Genomic DNA, 20,500 nt, shown 5'->3' with positions numbered 1-20,500 from the left:
GACCATGAAGCATCAGAGGAAGGAATATGAATAGTCAGCAATATTCACATAGCCTGTGAGCATCATGCTTTGCATTATTTAGCAGTTAGGGCAATACTCTGTAAATGGGGGAGAGCTGGCCTCATTGAAACCTGGTAAAATTTGTCCAACACTTTGGACACTGCTTAAATGAAAATTGAACTTAAATGTACATAAACTAAAATCTATGCAATTCTAGACACTTGCCTCTACACTAGCTGTTAGCATAGTGTTCACAGCATTTTAATACAAACTTTAAGATTGTGACATGTATTAAAATTCTGTTGAAGTTGTATATTAGCTTGCTTCAGAGATTCTCAGACTGTTGAGTAGTGAAACAGCACCGATGTGGAAAAGACCCACATAACTGGCATTTGCCCTTCAGAATGAATTGCAATTCAAAGATATTCGAAAAGGATTATGCTTTTTTTATCACTGTATTATAGTTAAACTATAGTGAGCATATAGTAACCATAGTAACCAAATAGTAACCATAGTGATCACAGTTACTTTGAATCTCCTTATGGTTTCATTTAAAATATGCATTATGTAAAGTAACTCGTTTTAATTATGTAATTCAAACCAAAAAAGGTGATAGATCCTAATTTGTTTGAAGATTCTCAGACCATAATCAATCTGGACATTGACAACTGGCCAGCATCCAACTCTCCCCGGGGCTAGAGAGAATAAACATCTCTCCATCCTTGAATTTATAAAATTGTGATATTATGCACATCCTCAGCACTGATGCTGCTAAGTATCTATTAGAAGAACACAGTCCACCATGCTGGGAAAAGGATTATGTCACTAAAATTATCCTCAGCTAACACGGATCCAGTTATAATAATATCAAAAGTATTAGAGCAGTACACTTAGCAACTGACAGGCGAAGTGAATAACATTGATTATCTTATTACAGTGGTACCTGTCAAGGGTTGGGATATATCAGACAGCAAGTGAACAGACAGAGCTCAGAGCAAAAAATGCCAGTTGTTCAGGAATTATTTAAAGATCATTACAGAGTTCAAGTAGAATTGTGACTGTGTGGATTTGTGTTCATTCAGCTACAAGATCATCAGTGAGATCAGACACTTAGATGTAAGAATGAGGAGGTCTGGGGTTCAGTCTGTGTTCCAGTTCATCACAAAGGTGTTCAGTGGTGTTGAGTCAGAGTCAGGGCTCAGTGCAGGACACTCGAGTTCTTCACTCCAACTTTCACACACCATGTGAAGGAAAAATACAGCACACCGAGACATTCTGTGCAATTATGCACTTCAGTTTGGTTAAGAACCACATATGGGTGTGATGGTCAGGGGTGCACATACTTTTTGTCATATAGTATCATTTTTTGTATAGGATAAAATGAAATAGTATTTCTGTATAATTCTATAGGCAGAATTGTATTATAAAAGTTGGCTTCCAAATAGAATAACCATGACATGAAAACATGCATAAATATTAACAGTGACAAAAGAGGCCTGAGATGCTGATTGTATGGAGGATGGAGAAAAGGGGAACGGAAAGGATTGTTATTGAGCTTCTCTTCTGTTTACTGACAAGTACAATAAATACTGCGGAAGGTATTGGGGCAGCAGGTTTTTTTTCCCCTCTCTATTAATAGAATCCTGTCATGTAGGCACAAACAGATGACATGAACACAGACACTGTTCATCAGTTGGTATGAGTTTCAGGTGATACAATTGTTAACATCATCATCCATGCTGGGGTTTGTACAGAGGTTTTATTCATTTGTTAGCGTGGTGAATGATCTGTGGTCTAACAAAATCTATAAAGACTTGAAAATGTGTGTATAATGTGTATGGTGTATAGTTACTCTGGATCTGCGTATTTCACTTAACGGAACAAAGTTTTTTGTGCAAACGTGAAGGAAACTTAAAAGAACTTGGGAAAAAAAAATGAACAAAAGTTGAAGTTGTTTAAGAAACTAACTTAGTAATTACACAATAACTGAATAATCACAAGAAGACCTAAAACTATAACATCTCGCTTGCTTCCTTTGACGTTTGACTCCGATCCGTAAAAATTCCAGGGATGTTTGATACGTACTGCTTTAATCCTGTTTTTATATCATAATATTATTCACACACTTATAGTATAAATGATTTCAGTATAGATGATGAATATTGTTGTCTGTTCACCTAAACAAACTTTAGGTATCTTCATGAGCACCTGTAATGTGGATGTTCGCTGGTTTCCTTTCGACATCCAAAAGTGTGAAATGAAATTTGGCTCCTGGACATTTGACGGCTGGCTGCTGGACCTCCAGATGACCGACGCTGATATTTCTGGTTACATGCCTAATGGAGAATGGGACCTAGTCGGTGAGTGGAAATGAAATAGGGTCATTATAGCTACATATAATAAATTCCACCTAGACCTAGACACTAAGTGATATTCTGGCAGTAAAATCATTAAACAGATTGGATATCTCAACATAAAATCCAAGTTTACTCAGTTACTTGAAAGGAAAGTGATTGTCATGATTTATTTGAGATGTCTTTACTTTATTAAGCTATTGAATCTGAACAATGAATGATGGACTTTCTGGTTTACATGGTGATGTAGTATATTTATATCAGTCTTTAGCATCCTAGACTCTATTTACAAATAACACCGTCAGCAATATACTGCAATCAAGCCTCGCTTCCAGGATGAATAGTCGGCACGCACGACCAGTCTTGCTTGATAAGGTTTTACAGCACAGTTTATCTTTGTATGACTAATGAGTGATGGAAGTTGACAATAATACGGGTGTCTAGAATTGCTAAAATAGTGTCATGGGTCTGTGAATGCCTGATTCAATTGGGTGAATGTCCTTTGTTGTTACTAATCTTCTAGTTACATCTATAACCATTGAAGATTTTGAGGAAAATTTTTTCCATAAGCTGGTAAAGTCAATAATGTATAAGCTCGTATATGCATGGGTTTACTTCTGTTTACCAAACATATGTGTTAATGTACATTTCCACGGTGATGGACCAAGCTCTGTATATGTGTATGTGTGTGTGTGTGTGTGTGTGTGTGTGTGTGTGTGTGTGTGTGTGTGTGTGTGTGTGTGTGTGTGTGTGTGTGTGTGTGTGTGTGTGTGTGTGTGTGTGTATATATACACACACACACACACCCACACACACACACACTTCAAGCAATAAAACCTTACACTGAACCCTAAGATCAAATGAATGCCAACAAAGAGAAGCTAAAACCAGGTTAATGTGATTCCTCTTCTTTGCACCTAAAAGAAACTGAGCTGCAGTATTTTTAACTAGTCTTAGTAGTGCAAGAAGAGAAGATTGACAGAACTCCAGACAAAAAGAATAAAAACATGAATAACACATAAATTGTGTTATTTGATATATTTGAACTAGTTGAATTTGTAGAGATTGGATAAAAATGTTGTTCTTTTGAAGTAAAATACTTCCTTACCATCCATTTTTGAACACTTAAGGTGACGCCAGTTTGCCGGGTGTAGCGATTTTGGCTCGCGAAGCAAGGTAAATATTTATAAGCAACTGTAACGTTGTTATAGTGACTTCCAAATATTTTAACCTGAGTTGAAATTAACGGTACTGGAATTAACGTTACACTTATTTGGTCTGTTCGTCCGCCGAACAGGCCGTGTAACCTTTATTAATTCTATGAATGAGGTATCTTCCCGGCCAAGAAAGATTCGCTTTCCTTTTACTGTATACCGTAATTTAAATTAAATTAACTTAATAGAACATGTAGTTCAGACCAGATATTGCAGGTACCTTAATTTGTGAGCGATACTCAGAGACAAATCACCTGTGGCTCAAAATTATGACATTTAATGAATGAGACAAACACAACATAAACTAACAACACAAACAAACAAAAGAAACAGGGAAAACGAAAATGAAAATAAAATAAAACAAAAGAAATTAAAATTGGGGAAAGGGAGGAAGAGACTGGAAAGAAGAAACTAGAGAAAGGAAGGAAAGGGATGGCAAGCTTAGACTCAAAAATTAATCACACCCTAACTGGGAAATCGTCACAGAAACTTAAATTCACCTTAAGATTCAATGAAAGATTCCTAATTAAAATTACGCATCTAAATTGGTTGGTAAAGGAAACAGTTACTGGCATTGGCTTACTGAACAAGAGTCCGGATGCAACAGAGAAATCTCTGAAAAGTCAGTTAGGGTGGGGTCAGACGTTCTTCCAAGTTCTCCTGAAGAACAGAGCAGTTGTCGTTCTTGGAAGTGAAGCTTGCTGGAACTTCTTTGAAGGAAGATGGAGTCGTCTTGAAGCTGTTCCTGAAGTCTGACCACGGATTAGTGGTGTTTCTGACAATTTAAAGGTCGCAAACTCCACCCATCTTTGGGGAGATGACCAATACTTCGGTCAGGATTTTGGAGGGGAAAACTCCCTTTGTTTCAGGTGTCTGTGGGCGTGGTTTAGCTATCAAACTTTTAGATGACTTTAAAGTTTGATCCAGGGTGTATTAAGATGGTATGGCGCCTTTCGTGCTCAAATAAAATACACCAGTGCTTGAAAAATGAGTAACCGATAATTTTGTGGTCATTTGGATACTAAACATGAAGGGTAATGACGGTATGAAGGCAGCGGTACATTACATACATAGATCATTAATCAAAGGGTAAACTGAGGTTAATACGATATTGTGTTCTTATAAAGGCAAAGAAACAAAAATGAAACATAAAACAAGATGCACTTTCATTAGGGAAGTGAAAAGAAAACGATAGCTTCGTATACATTCTGACATCAGACCTTAAAGGGGCATTAGAACAGGTATACATTAACATGCCATGATCGGTAAGATATGATGGTAGAGTATAACGGATTTTAAAATACAATGTTGTTTTCTGACACATGAATAAAATACACCCTTGTCAGGAAATTAAGGAGCAAATAATTTTAAGTCAGGCAAGCCTTAAAAGAAGAAACACATTACAAAAAGGGTTATAAGAATGAGAACCTTACAGTACCTTATCTTGGGTTTTATTAGTAAAAGGAATGTCTCATTGTGTTGTGTGTGTGTGTGTGTGTGTGTGTGTGTGTGTGTGTGTGAGTTCTGTTTGCGGGCCCCAATGAGCCGCATGGGGTTATCTGGTCTTTGTGGAGACTCCAGACATTCTGGAGCCAGGTGTGGGTGTGTGACGCTGTGGAGTGTAGCCCTCAATAAAATCGTAAAACAGAGTGGTCATCGGTTAATTGAGGAGTAGATGTTGAAATTTAGGGTGCCTGGGACATGAAATCTAAAATGAACGGTGCCAGCCGCTACAGGGGAACATACAGCTGTAAAAAAAAATAGTGTAGGTCACAAGATGGAATAAAGAAAGTGTTGGATAAAGAAAAGTGGTTAACAGCGCTGCTAGAAAATGTCTGAGATAATAAAATGAACTAAGTGGTATTAAGTGGCTTTAATACCAACACAGTGCTCCAGGGGCTTCATGAGAAGAATGTGATCCATAAGCAGCACTTAAATCCAATCATCTTTAAAACCTAAAACCAGAGTTTTTAAAACCATGCATTTTGTCAGAATTATGAGGTTTTGTAATCAGGAAGTTTTTGTGTGCCACTGCTTTTTTGCATGCCACTTCTTATTTTAAACATGTAGGAACTGGACCAATGATAAATAGCCAAACCTTATTTAATATGTCAAAGAACAGCCAGGATAGAATAACACCACAATGCCCCTTTTCCACCGAGGCAGTTTGAGTGCTGGTTCGGAGCCTAATTTAGAACCAGTTCTTTCTGTTTCGACATCCAAAGCACTGGCTCTGGGTCTAGACTTAAGAACCGCTTGTGTCAGGGGCTGTGGGCAGGGCTACTGTTAGCACATTTGATAATGTACCTAAAGTTTACTAATGTTTAATACACTTTTACTTTACCGCAATATGATCAGTTATCAGCACACATGATAGTAGGTAGCTACATGCTAAGGTTAACTTTTTTCTGTGTTAATGATAAAATAATGTTATGTACTTTCTCTATTACAACCTCCGTTTATAGAGATTACATACACGTTGGATTCGCCGCGTTTGGGTGTTAATGTAGGTTCACAAAGCCATGAGCATTAACAGTAAAGTAACATCCGCCATTGCTGATGTGTTTGTGTTTGCCGCTGCTGTGCTAACGTTGCTGGGACACATGACACGTATACAGTGACGTCAGACTCTGCTCTGTGATGCTCTCTAACCGATGGAAAGGCAAACCGGTCCTTAGAAGGTTCACCAGTGGAACCAACTTTGAACCAGCACCAGCATGAGCTCTGAACCAGCACCCGGTTCTTTTTGGTGGAAAAGAGTAGTAGCAGTTCATATGGTTCTATGTTTTGAAGACTACAGTTAGACAGAGTTAAAGCAACAGAATGTAACTGTATGAATAATTAATATGCCATGTGGGCACTAACCAAAATATTTGTAAGAATATGCAAAAATATTCAGTTTCAGAATATTTATCATTAATTTATGTAACTTTTAGCTGCATAATATATCGCTTGAGAAATGTTTCAGAAGTGAATGATTTCTGTTGAAATTATACTGTGGTACTTAACTAAAAGAAATGATTGGACATGTTCGTGACATTTAACATACACAAAAAAAAAACCCCGTGGAATCGCAAATAGTGTGTAATTCGTATTATTTCTGGATGATGTAAAAAAAAAAATATTTTTATAAGGTAGTTTGTTGTGGTTAACAGTTGCATGTAAAATGTCTTCATATCATTTCAAATAGACTTTTTAAGGTATTTCACTGCAGTAAACACAAATACTGTAAATCAGGACTGATGTCTGATTAAAGCAAACCCATTGAGATCTTATCTGAGGCACCAAAATAAAGCTTGACTTTGTTATATCAATCTGACTCATCCCCATTACATTCATCCAATCTATCTCTGATCTGTCAGCTGCTAATTACATTATGTTTAACAGAATTAAGTGACTAAGTGAAAGTAGATCTGAATTAAATTGAAATAAAATTCCGGACATATCATATCATATATATATATATATATTGTATATGTATATACACAGTAAAGTATATGTATATACTGTATATGTATATACACAGTAAAGTGTATGTATATATATAATATATGTATGTGTGTGTGTGTGTGTGTGTGTGTGTGTACAAAATGCAAAGTGAGCAAAAAAAAAAGAAAAATCTAAATCAAACCAGCATGAAGTGATGGCATGGCCCCCACAGAGCCCTGATCTCAACATCATTGAGTGTGTCTGGGATTACATGAAGAGACAGAAGGATGTGAGAAATCCACAGAAGATCTATGTTTAGTTCTCCAAGATTTTTGGAACAACCTACCAGCCGAGTTCCTTCAAAAACTGTGCAAGTGTACCTAGAAGAATTGCTGCTGTTTTGAAGGCAAAAGGGTGGTCACACCAAATATTGATTTGATTTAGATTTCTCTTTTGTTCATTCACTGCATATTGTTTATTTATGAAAATAAATGTTTAACACTTCCATTTTTGAAAGCATTCTTTGTTTAAAGCACTTTTTCACACCTGCCTAAAACTTTTTCACAGTACTGTATATATACGCCTCGTCTCTACTCCTCTGCTAATAATTTAACATTTTCTATTATAAAACACAATTTATTTTTCTGTACACACACACACACACACACACACACACACACACACACACACACACACACACACACACACTCACACATAGGGGTAAATCAGAGTAGCCAGTCATCTCCCAGTGTGATGAGAATTAACCCTTTGTTGAAGGTATGAGAGTAATTCAGTTCAGTGACTGGTGAGGTTGAGAGGTTTGAGAAGATCTATATAATTAAAGACTTTACATGGAGAAGCAGTATTGCAGATCTCTGGAAAGGCAGTCTGCTGCACTGGAAGCAAACAGTCTGGCAGCCAAACAGTCTGACTCTTTCATCAGACAAATCTATCGATCTAGAATTCAATAGAACCTCACAATTTTCTGTCATTGTCTTGTTTTTTTATTCTAAGCTTTCATTTGTTAGAAATTAAATGGCCTTGATATTTCAGAGATATTTTTTTGCTTCAGTCCTCTTTCTGCCTCTCAATATACCCAGGTGTCCCTGGCACAAGGAATGAGGTTTTCTATGACTGCTGTAAGGAGCCGTACCCAGATGTGACATTCGTGATAACCATCCGCAGACGAACACTCTACTATGCCCTGAACCTCCTCATTCCTTGCGTACTGCTCTCCTCCATGACCCTCCTGATCTTTGTGCTGCCTGCTGACTCTGGAGAGAAGATCTCACTGGGTAATGAGACAGAGTAAGAGAGATGGGAGTATTTGAGTTTTTATAACCTTTTTTTTTTTGCACAAGCTATTCTGTGCTATATTACGATCATTTAGAGTTCCACTTTGTAGCAAATACCACCGAAGCCATTACAAAAGGACAATACATTATAATTTTGGTCCATCTTCAACATCTTGATTTACATTTTAATAGTTTTTTCAATGGTTTGTTTTATACCTTCTTAAAAGAATTATGTATTATGGAACCACAGAGCATTCTACAGTCAATTATATTTGCTGCATACTGAAAACATTTAGGTTTGAGATAAAAAAGATGAATAGAAAAAGAAAGTTAAGATTTTTAGCTATTATTTCCTCATATTTATTTCTTCAGATACAGTAGGTTAAGTGACACCGTCAATTTTTAGATTTTAGACATTTTAGATGTCTGAGATGCTTTTCTGCTCACCATGGTTGTAAAGACTGTGCACTGGAATTATTATAGAATCCCAATAGCTCAGCAGTCTCCACTTAATCTGATACCAACAACCATGCCACAATTAAAGTAACAGCGATCAGACCTTTTCTAAATTTTTGATATCCACATTAACTGAAGCTCCTGACCTGTATCTGCATAATCTTATACGCTGTGCTGCGGTCATGTGATTAGCTCATTGGCTGACTGCAAAATGTGCAGGTGTTCTTTATAAGGAAATTGTGCATGTATACACCTCATGTTTTAACTTTAGTTGCTGAAACTGGACAGTTATTGATGTTTCTCCATTTTCTTCAAAGTTCATTTATTAAAGGCTCATTCATCATATGTATTGATTGCAGTGCACACTAGTGGCTATGACAGATGTTTTTTAATATCTGGTATATGGTTTGCCAGAAGAGCACTTTTAAAATTTGAACTTATGGAAATATTACAAAAACAAATAAAAGGAGATTCAGTGAGAACTGGAGATCGATGCAAGGAGGGTTAGTGATGAGAGCAAGATAGAGTGGGATAGATGAGTGGGATAGATGAGTAACAGAAAGAAGATGAGGAGGACATGAACAGGAATGTATAAGGATTAGGGAAGACAAATGGCCTGTTGTAATTTCTTTTCATTTGTATGGAATGATACGCACCATATATACACAAACAGCTGGGGAGTTTTGCATCATCTAAATTTAGTTTTAATCCTCTGGTGTCTTAGTAATGTATCTTAGTAGTGTCTCTTAATAAAGCTATCTTTATACCAATCACTAAAAAAGAAAATAATTCTTCTTCATTTATGTGGGTTTTTAGCCAAAAGGTATTGATAATTACCCACCGGACATAAGGATTAATATGGCACCTCATTAGTTGCTTTAGTTTATAACAAGAAATACCCCATACCCTAGTAGGAGTTAATTTTTCTCTACATTACCTTATAACTAATACATTTTGCTGAATACAAATGATTCATTGACATAATGTATGATTGTTTCATATCTGTTATTCCACAGGTATTACAGTTCTGCTATCACTAACAGTCTTTATGTTACTAGTGGCAGAAATTATGCCTGCCACTTCTGACTCCATTCCACTCATAGGTAAGTATGTGTTCATGAAAGTACAAGAAACCCTGTTTGTGTTAGTTTGATGATAAAACCATTTGTTTATAGTTTACATATAAATTTAGGAATACATTTTAAATATGAATCAATTGTTCTCACTAGGAAAGGACAAATAAAGCATATAGATTGTTGACTCCTTATAGTTTATTGCTCTCTGAAATGTGCTAATCTATGTCATAATCTGCAGTGATATACAGTATGCAATGGACATAAAAGACTAAAATTACATATAACAACATGCCATATTACAATGATTTCCACCCTCAGTGTGAAATAACAAAAAATTTAGAAAAATCAAAAACGCTTTTAGGGAAAAAGACTTACAATAATGTGGTTGCATAATTGTGCACACAGATAAAGTCATACATTGTTGTGTTCCTTCTGGTTTTATTATACCACTCAGCGTTTTTGATTGAGTATATCCATCTTGACATACCAATATTTTCCCACTATTTCTTGCAAAAACATACTAAATCCATCACATTATAAGGGCATGTTCTGTCCACAGACTTCTTCAGGACATCCCAAAGAGTTTTAAAGAGTCATCTTCAGTTGTGGACTCTAGTCTAAGTCATTCAAAACTTTGTTGATTTGTATGTATGCTTTGAGTCACTGTCATGCGGAAAGGTGAAATTCCTTTTCATCTTCAGCTTAGTAGCAGACATCTGAAGAGTTTCCATTAATACTGACTGGTATTTCTAGCTACTTCTGATTCCTTTCATTTATCCCTAAAGTAAATTCAATTAAATTAAAATTTATTTGCATAATGCAAATAAATCAGAATCAGCATAAGCTTTATTCGTAAATTGTGCACACATACAAGGAATTTGTTGTGGGGGCACACCAATTATCCTCTCTTCTGCTTTAACCGTGCGTTGCAGCCTACAGATGTCTGATTTGTTATTATGTCTGCCTATTTCTGTCTGAGTGGTTGAACCAAACCAGACACAGTGGATATTCACAGGACTGACTCAATCACAGCTGTGTAGAACTGTATTATCAAATCCTGTGGTATACTTGTGTAAATGATGGAGGAAATATAACCTTTGCTGGGCATTTTTAACTATGAAGTCTACAGTATGTTGCTTTCCCACTTCATGTCCTGCGAGATAGTAGTGCCCAGAAACCTGAATGACTCTACAGATGTCACAGTGCTATTTTGAATGGTGAAGGCAGGGAGAGATGAAGGGTTTCACCTGAAATCCAATATCATCTCTACATGTTTTTACCATATTAAATTCAAGGTTGTTTTGACTACACCAGACAGCTAGTGGTTCAACCTCTCTCCTGTAAGCAGATTCTTCACCGTCCTGGATGAGTGGCTGTTGTGTCATCTGCAAATATCAAAAGCTTGACAAAAGGATACTTAGAAATGCAGTTATTGTTATATAGAGAGAATTGAAGAAAGAACACAGACCTGTGAAGCACCAGTGCTTATGGCCTGGGTGTGTGATGTATAATTCAGTGAGCAGTGAGTCTTGGCTGGATAAGGTTAATAACCTTGCTTTTGTGGACTGTGAAGGAGAAATCAAATTTGTGTTCCACAGTACAGAGGATCTGGTAAACACCTGCTCCATTTCGCTGGCCATCAGCTGGCCTTTGTGGTGAGAGAGGATAAGTTAGGCACAAATCTTCTGTAGTACTCTGTCAACACCAGATAGGCACATACCCATTTTCTGGAGTACTGTTTTACTTATTCTATCCCTTCAATCCATTCAAGGCAGATGATGAGGAGCAGGATAAGAGGTGTGGGTGCAGGCACTTGGGCACTTCTGACAGAAGGTTGATGATTGCAGATATGGAGAATCCTGCCATGGATTAGCTGAAAGGGTAGCTTGGGGATCAGCCCTATGAGGTGTGATCAATTGCCAGCATGGTTCTTACCCAGAATAGACTAGCAATGATGTATCTAAAATTTCCATGGATACAGGAAGTCAAGAGCATCCCTATCTTTTTGTTTGCTTGAGTCAGTATCACTAGTCAGGCTAAGGCCAGCACACAGTCATGCTAAAGATGGGGAGCTGGAAAAAGGGCACAAGTGTAGGCATCCACAGAGTGGTTTGCAGACACTGGGGCACTGCTAGCAGAAGGTCCAGACCTCTACATCCATGGCAGAACAGAGGAATTTGTATCTTAGCTTGTCCATTGTGTCCAAGCCTCCAGCTGGCTGACCAGATAGTGAGAGCGAGACAATTATGTCCTTTCATTTGAAACACCTAGCCCCACCAATGCTGCACCCAAAACTCCCCTCCCAGGTGATCTGGTAAAACTGAAGAGGAGACTGAGTTATTGAGGGTGTATGTGTAAGAATCTGGCATCCCCTTAACATGGGGCTATGCAGACCACATGGGGGTACAGGGGCCTCACAACCGTATAGACTTCTGCTATACAGAGAGCATTACCAACATTCTGCAAAACCTTAATGTGGATGTGAGACTCAGAGAAGCACAATCATCAACTTATCAGACATTCCTTCAGCTCTATTAAAGTTGCCACAAGTAACAAAGGGGGGCTGAAGAGGTCTAGATTAGTAGAAACAGAGGAATGGGACACTTTTCAACACCCTTGACCCCTGTAAGAGCGCCAATTGCTTGTGTCTGCTGCACTCTTTTAAATTACCCCAGCTTCTGCTTTAGGGTGAAGAATTGCAACTGTGTTCAATAGCTACCAATAGTGTGTGATTCTGACACAACTTAATGTACCACAGGGGTCCTGAAGTGGTGTTTGCTTGTCACTATGTAGGTAGCAGTAATCTAAGAGGTTTTTCTTGGCTGCATGTGGGCAATGTCTTTGCCTGTGCATGCTGTGAACTGGGTATCAAATCAAACTCTATACCATCTTGCTGGTCCATTCTGCCTAGTCTGGCTGGCTTTTTTCTGAGAAGTTAGACACAAACCTTCTCAGGAACTTTGCCAACTCCTGAAAGATATGCAAATGTTTTTGAATGAAGGTTCATTTTACTGTCTTTACAATTTTTTTCACAAGAACAATGGCTGTTCATTCAACAGGGATGCTATAGATGGGGCATGGGGCAACAATCTGTTGGGTGAGAGTACCTGATGACTCACTCATTGGATGCCAGTCATGAAATGCTTCACGCTTTCGTGTTCCACAATAGTCACATGCATGGAACATCCCTTTTGGAATTGGTCTTGTCAGACCATAACACATTTTACCACATAGTTTGGGTGACTTAGTTGAGCTTGACTGTTTTTTGTGAGAAAGGGGTATTGTCCAGTACTGTAGCTCTAGCTAGATAGAATGTTGTCTCATGCAGAGAGTACTCAGTAACTAAGATACAGTAAGTGCAGCTCAGTGCAATTCCTGCAGCTGCATTTGTGTTGTCCTAGGTAATGCAGTGGGGCTGGAGAATCCAGTTCAGTAGGAATGAGCTCAGCATGGAGATCTATAGGAAGAGTGGCCAGCACTGTGCCTTTAATCTCCATGGTGGTGAGTTCAGAGCAGCCTGATGAACATAGACCTGGGCAGCTCTCACGACATTCTCCTCTGATGATCTCTAAGTTATCCAGGGATATCTCTCACATACCATTATTTATGATTTTATGATTTATTTCTTCATTTAATAGAGCTCTCAGTTAAATTAGTAGCTTTCAACAACCTCAGTGATGGTGTGATTTTCAGACTAAACCATTTTCTTGCCCATGTTCTTAATAACAAACTACCTAAAACATCAGCAAGAAAAACAGAGAGAAACAATTTAAAAAGTCAACACCTGTGGGGAAAAATAAGAAAAATAACACTTGTGGGAAATAAAATATGGAAGACAGGCTTCTTGGCAAAGACAACCTGTGACGAGGCAGTGACTCTGCAACATGCCTATACAATAGAGAATGACTATACAGACTTATTCAAAGGTAAACAAAAACATGAAAAATGCTACATTTCCAAGAAAACCTGAACAACTGCTTGTGTCTGCTGTAACCATTTACACTTCCCCAACTTCTACTGGAGGGTGAAGTGTTACCACTTCACTCATTGGCTGCCAGTAATGTGTGATTCTGATGCTCTACCTTGCAGCCATGTGCTTTTTTGCTCTCCACAACACTAGGGGTGTTCTTATCAGCACCCAAGCAGCATTTATGTGGGGACATGTCTTAGCTGTGTATGGGCAGCGAATCTGCAGTCACATGCACAGAGTAAACCTTTAGGAATTATGCTGTCATTAATTTTGGAATTTGAGTGATTTAGTTGAGCTTGGATGTTTTTTTTTGGGAGAAACAGATATTTCTGGCAGCTCTAGTTTACATCCCAGGCATGAAGAATATGAGAAACTGTTGTCACATGCAGAGAGTAATCAGTAACTTCAGATATTTCTGCATCTCCATTAATATTGCTTTAAGTCTCTTGGCAGCCTGCCTGGCAGTCTCCTTTTTGTTGTGTCCTTTTATAAATTTTGGATGGACGTTCTGTTCTTGTTGCTGTCACTGTGGTTTGCCCAATTTGCCCATTATGGCCATTATGATGGTCCATGGTAAATCTAGTATTTTGGAAATTCTTTTTAAGTGATACAAAAAATCCTACAGAAACAGATGATCATTGTTTGGGGATAATCAGAATGATGAATCTTATGACAGGTGTATGATAATTACTTGAGCATAAGATTTAGGGTCTACACATTCATTCTGAACTCAGCCACCTCCCCAATTATAAAAGACTGTGCACACTTCAGCAACCAGTTTATTGTATTATGTTTAGTGATCATTTGAGTTCCTCTGTATTGCATTTTTAATTACTTATTTAAGGCACTTTTTGTGTTGGTAAGAATTATATTAAGAAGAATATGTCAAATATCAATGCTCTTATTCTCTCTCTCTCTCTTAGGGCAATACTTTGCTAGTATAATGATCATTGTTGGTATGTCGGTCATAGCAACTGTGATTGTTCTGCAATATCATCATCACGATCCAAATGGGGGAAACATGCCCAAATGGGTAACTCTACATACACATACTTGGAGTACTGGTCTTTTAATTTATCATGATACAAAAGTTCAGCAACCTAATCAATGTAAAAATTGCTTTAAGTTCATTTTTCACTGACTGTGTTTTGTAGCAGTTGCATTAACAGTAAACTGAATGTTATTATACCAGCCGTGACATTTTCCACATGCATACCTAAAGTAGGTAAATTGCTGTACTAGGTGTTCATGCACAGCTCACACATGTACATTTTGGGCTTCCATCAGTCCCTTTTATTTCTATTTGGATCACATACTTTAAAGGAAGACTGGCTTTATAAATCAAGTTAAATGTTGACAAATTTTGAGTTTACACACATTACATAGTACATTAATACATCATAAAATTCTTACTTACAGCACACTTCCATTCCAACAAGGGTACATTATTAAATTAGATAGGCTTTTTCACTATTTACAATGACAGATGACACTGTGGCAATAAAGGGTGAATAATAAAGTATTCCTATCTTGTAAGAAGGATTTCAATGAATGTATGAAACTTTTTAAATTACACAGAGATGCATCACAATGTGTGAGATCCTTCAGAGCAATTTATTCCCTACTAAACATATAACTGTGTTAGTTTACAAATTACTTTTTGCTCTGAAATTATACTAATCTATGTGATACTCATGAGGACCTGGACTATCCTTTAGCTCTCCTGATAGCAATTAACTATTTAGATCTGAGAGAAAATGCCAGTACATCTCCCTTTGTTTAAGTAATATAAAATAAACTCATTATAAAAAAATGTAAACGCATGAAGTAGAAAAAAACAACACATTGTAGTCACACAGTGAATAAGTAGGTCTGTGAAAAGTGGAAAAGGCAGAGCAATTATCACTAACATTTGGGCATAAAAAAGCTTCTAATTTCTTTCAATGATGTCAGTTAAATTCAAACAATATGATTTTTCCCTTTATTTAAAAGTATTTGTTTTGACATGGGAATAAGATCTAAATTCGTATCTAAAATCTTAAATGAAGTTTAGAGATTTTGAAGTAGAAGAAGAAGATACTTTACTTTTACTTTAGTACTGTTCATTTATGTTCGTGCTCATATGAATCATGTTGCTAAAATGCTTTCTTATGTAATTTGCATCAGTTTATTAACTCAGTATGTACTGACAAGAAAAAGTACTATTTAATATATAGTTCTGCTTGAGGTTACACATTTTTAAAGTAAATGTTATCTTAAAACTTTTTATTTTAGTTTTTTATTATTTCGAATGCCATCATCACTGGGGTCCCTGATGTTTATCTCATCATTTTTTTCAAGGTCCAGCTGGTTCTGCTCCAGTGGGTGGCCTGGTTTTTGCGTATGAAGCGCCCTGGTGAATGTGAAGACCCTGAGCGTCCTCCATGTGCTCCCCATCTTCGCCGCTGCTCTTCAGGCTCCCATACTGGCAGCCTTCCCAACATGGTTGACCAACACCACCATATGCCTACCACACTACACCCACTCCACCCCCAGAGCCTTTTGCAAGCAGCAGGCCATGCCAACCATCTGCCCCCACAGTGTAACAGTGCTAATAACAATGGCAGCCTGCTCTACACTGGCTTCCCAAGCTTGGATGAAGCCTCACCACCTCCACTGTTGGCTGACTCTGCCCCAAGGAATAGCATATCAGCTGGTGTAATTCGACCAGGGTCTTCCAGCCCGCCACCTCACTTGCCCTCACATTACAGCAGTCCACCTCCACCACCAACGCCAAACCTAGATGCTCCTGGTTGTCCCAGTACAGTCTCGGGTGGTGCTGGTGGTTGTTCATGCTCAGCGGCCAGTGGCAGTGGAGGAGATCCACAGCTTCAGGCTATCCTGGATGAGGTTCGTTATATTGCTGAGCGTTTCAGAGCCCAGGACGAAAACGACAGTGTAGCAGAGCAGTGGAAGTTTGCAGGGGCAGTTATCGACCGGCTCTGCCTTGTGGCCTTCAGTGTCTTTAACATCATCTGCACCATCTCCATCCTCATGTCAGCACCCAACTTTGTCGAAGCTGTTTCCAAGGATTTCATTTGAAGAGACAAAAATTAATGCACAATGTATAGATACAGGAAAGACTGTCTGTAACCAGGAAGTATCTCAGAATGTTCATGAAAACCTTTAAGATTTGGGAAACATAAAGTGTATTAAACATAAGACTATATAACTTTAAATCCTAGACAGTCATATGGACAGAAACTGGACTCTTTGTGGCAATAGTACCCAGCCGGTACAGAAAACGGGAAGCAAAATCTCAATCAAAAGGATGTATCATGGTCTTGTCATGATAGTACAAGATCACTATGAATTCTCAAAATATAGTTTGAGAATGTGCATGTTTAGGTGTGTTGCATTGAATGTAAAAAAATAGAGCTGGTAAGAGTGAGCAACAAACACGAGGGTGGAGGAGAGACTCAGGATGTCTGTGGAGATGTGCAGGTGGTATTGACTAAAACAGAAATGTTTAAATAGAGAAGAAAAGAAAATGAGGTTAAGCGAGATGCTTTTTTTTTTTAAACCTTCAGCAGTTAAAGACAGTAGAGCAATGAGTAATAGATGAATACAGATGTTAGGAGAGAATGGTAGGCAGAATGCTTGCTACCAAGATGGATGGAGATAGTAAACTGTCACTGAGGGAAGAGCAGGAGGATGCGAGATCAATTACAAAGAAAGAGCTAGCATCAAAGAAGGAGGAATGAGAAAAAGGAGAAAACGGAATGGTTATTAATTGTTATTCTTTATTGGCACTATGGATGATGTGCAGTGAACAGTGTAGGAAATGTGAACAGTGTAATGGTAGAGAGAGAGAGAGGGGTTCCTGGCAAAGCTGGAATCGCATTGTAGGAGAGACGTAAAATAGAACATCTCACGTCTTGAAACACAGCACACAGATGCTACTTCATTCAGAGGAAATATAATAACAGACTAGATTTATATAATACAAAGAGAAGAGATTGATATCACTGAGACAAAGAGATGGAAGTCTGGAAGACACACTGAGAAATGGCACACAGGCACTAGCAACACTTTTACAATCTTCCACATATTTCATTCTCCAATCTCATAGATATATTCTTTTAATGGAGTTCCAAAGACAAAAGAAGACAGAAAATCTTGCAAAAGGTCCACCCCTGGAAATTAATAGGAATTATAACACATGAAATTAATTCAGATGATTTTCCTAAGAATAAAGCTCCAGCTGCTAACACACAATATTCTCTTATTTTCATTAGGATCATTTCATGCCATTTTAATTTTTAAAGAATGTTAGACCATAATGTTTATTCAGTAACTACAGAGCAACAGTCATACTGGAACAAGAATCACAACGGTAGCTGTTGCATTGCTGAAAGCAATGTGTATTAATCAGGAGGAATTTACTCATATTCTTAATACAGCAACGATGAGAAGGAATCAGAGTTGTTTGTTGTTAGAATTTACACATTTTTCTAATAAATCAGTGGCATACAAGAAAAAATACAAACGTCATGGCTAACAAACTCCTTTGGTGCTTATAAAATGTTGTGAGAAAAAGGTCATAAAGTCAAGAACTACAAGAATATTTCATTTAGAGAATGTTGAATGTTATAGCAGGATCTGATTGTGATAGCGGAATGAATAGTTGTCTTTAGAGATCTCCTTTTCGGCACGGATTTCCTTTTATTTCCTTTAGAGAAACACTCAACTGCTCCTTATTCTCACATGCTTTTCACTCACAAGTGTTCACTCACACAACTTGTAAGCAGTTAGGAAATAAAGCTAGGAAGGCAGCACAGTTTCATATAATACAGTGAACACAAACTCATATGGTCTTGTTTTCTGAGTTGTCTGAGCAGATTGGCTGTAGATGGTCAATAAGTATTAAAAGGCCAAGTTGGTTTCTATTTTAAGGACTGAAGTGGACTGTATGTGTCTTATTATGTGTTTATATTAGAAAATCTACAAGCATTTGAGATTCAGAACACATACAGGAACGGACATCAGCACTGAAAAGCCAAAATAGGTGGTTATTAAGGAGCAGGCTGTGGAAGCAATTAGGCTGGAGACTTATTGACCACCTGGTTTTATTTTGAAAGACCTGTGACACTCAGTGGCCTCAGTGGACATTAATGATAACAATGATAAAAATTTAGCTGGTCCAAAAACTTCCAGAAAACTATAACAAGACTGAAAACAGCAGTAGAACCTGTACCCACAAACCAGAAGCTTTACAGAATTACAATTTTTGTTAGCTAGGGAGCCAAATCTTTTGGCATGGAAAAGTAGCAGAACTACATCATAAATAACAGCACAAAACAAAATTGTGCAGTTGGAATTACTTACATAAGCAAACAAAATCAGTTATGATAAAAAAAAGAAGTAGACTCTATTAATTGCTTAGCCGTGCAGGTCAATCAAACAACTGATTCAGCAGAAGTTCAACAGCAGTCATCATTTGGGTAAGAGTAAATATTTCCCAACAGCACTGACTCAGATGGTGTCCAGACTCCAGAGAATGAGATGTCCAGAAACGTCCGGGACCATGTTTGTGCTTGTGAACATACTGTTTAGTATTGTAGATTGTGTGAATGTTTATATATTTAATTGATTAACTCTCTCTCTCTCTCCCTCCCTCACACACACACACACACACACACACACACACACACACACACGTTATACTGGTAGAAACATAATTCTTTTAGTTGTGTTCTGCTCACACTTGTGTCACAGTCAGATGTTGCATTCTCCAGAATAAGAAACATTCTTTACTTGATCTTAAAATCTCTTTTTTTGTTCTCCTAAGCATTAGCCACAGAGTAGCTCTCTGTATAGCACTTCACAGGGCAGATGGTGTGTTAAGGCATCTTAATAGCATATGCCAGCTGGATGATCATGATTTCAATACTTCTACAGTCTCTGCAATTATCTCAGTAGGCGGTTATACCAAGGTACTCCCAAAATGCACTGAAGTTCTGGCACTGAAAAAGGTGGCTGATGCTTCTTTGAGACAGTGTTCGAATTCAAAGTCAGTGCTGCAGTTCTCAGATACTGGAATGATGGAACATCTCTGAGTATGTGATGATTGATACTGAACAGGGATTGATGCAGGCAGAGTAGTTAGGGTTTTTAGTTCATCCAGACTTGAGAAGCACATTCCACAGGAGCTCTCATTTGACAGTGTCAAAGGCCTTGAAGAGGTTATCAAAGTCTATAAATGGATTTTGATATTCTCACCACATACACACTCTATTTCCTGATTATTAAAGTATTCTTTTCTAATACACTGTGTATTGCAGTCTATTATTTCATGACTGGTTTGGCATTATTAGATTGGAAAACAAGGGAAAGATTAAATGAGAGTAGGATGGAGTAGAGGGCGAGGCAGAGAGGAAAGACGAGATGGGAAATGCTGATGTGTGGTCTTAGCTGGATGGGGTTTTAATTGATGGCTCGTTCAGGAAGGAGAGACAGAGAAAGAAGGGGGAGGATACAGTATGAATAAAGAGAGGAACGAAGGGGGAGTTAATGGAGGAGAGAGGGAGCAATCTCTTGGCCTTGGGTGGATTTATGGGGAAAGACCTGGACAGCTTCGAAAAGACTGACCCAAAGGCTACAGCTGATTATGAAATAAAAAAAAAATGACAAGAACCAAATCCAGAATTGGAGAACCTAATAAACA

The 20,500-nt window shown here is 37.8% G+C and overlaps 1 protein-coding gene across 3 annotated transcripts in view; it reads left to right on the top strand.

Annotated features, from left to right (window-relative positions):
- Nucleotides 1–20,102, top strand: part of chrna11 (cholinergic receptor, nicotinic, alpha 11) — a 41,816-nt gene extending 21,714 nt beyond the window's left edge. For all 3 annotated transcript variants that reach the window (XM_027144029.2, XM_047816793.1, XM_047816792.1), the window contains 5 exons: nt 2,193–2,360; nt 8,098–8,292; nt 9,765–9,851; nt 14,718–14,827; nt 16,135–20,102. In XM_027144029.2, the coding sequence (XP_026999830.1) occupies nt 2,193–2,360; nt 8,098–8,292; nt 9,765–9,851; nt 14,718–14,827; nt 16,135–16,875 (1,301 nt within the window). In that variant the 3' untranslated portion in view covers nt 16,876–20,102. The remainder of the gene's footprint in view (nt 1–2,192; nt 2,361–8,097; nt 8,293–9,764; nt 9,852–14,717; nt 14,828–16,134) is intronic.
- The last annotated feature ends 398 nt before the right edge of the window (nt 20,103–20,500 follow it).

This window comes from Tachysurus fulvidraco, chromosome 7, assembly GCF_022655615.1.
Source record: "Tachysurus fulvidraco isolate hzauxx_2018 chromosome 7, HZAU_PFXX_2.0, whole genome shotgun sequence".
In the NCBI taxonomy this organism is placed as follows: domain Eukaryota; kingdom Metazoa; phylum Chordata; class Actinopteri; order Siluriformes; family Bagridae; genus Tachysurus; species Tachysurus fulvidraco.
This window is presented reverse-complemented; position numbering and strand designations above follow the sequence as displayed.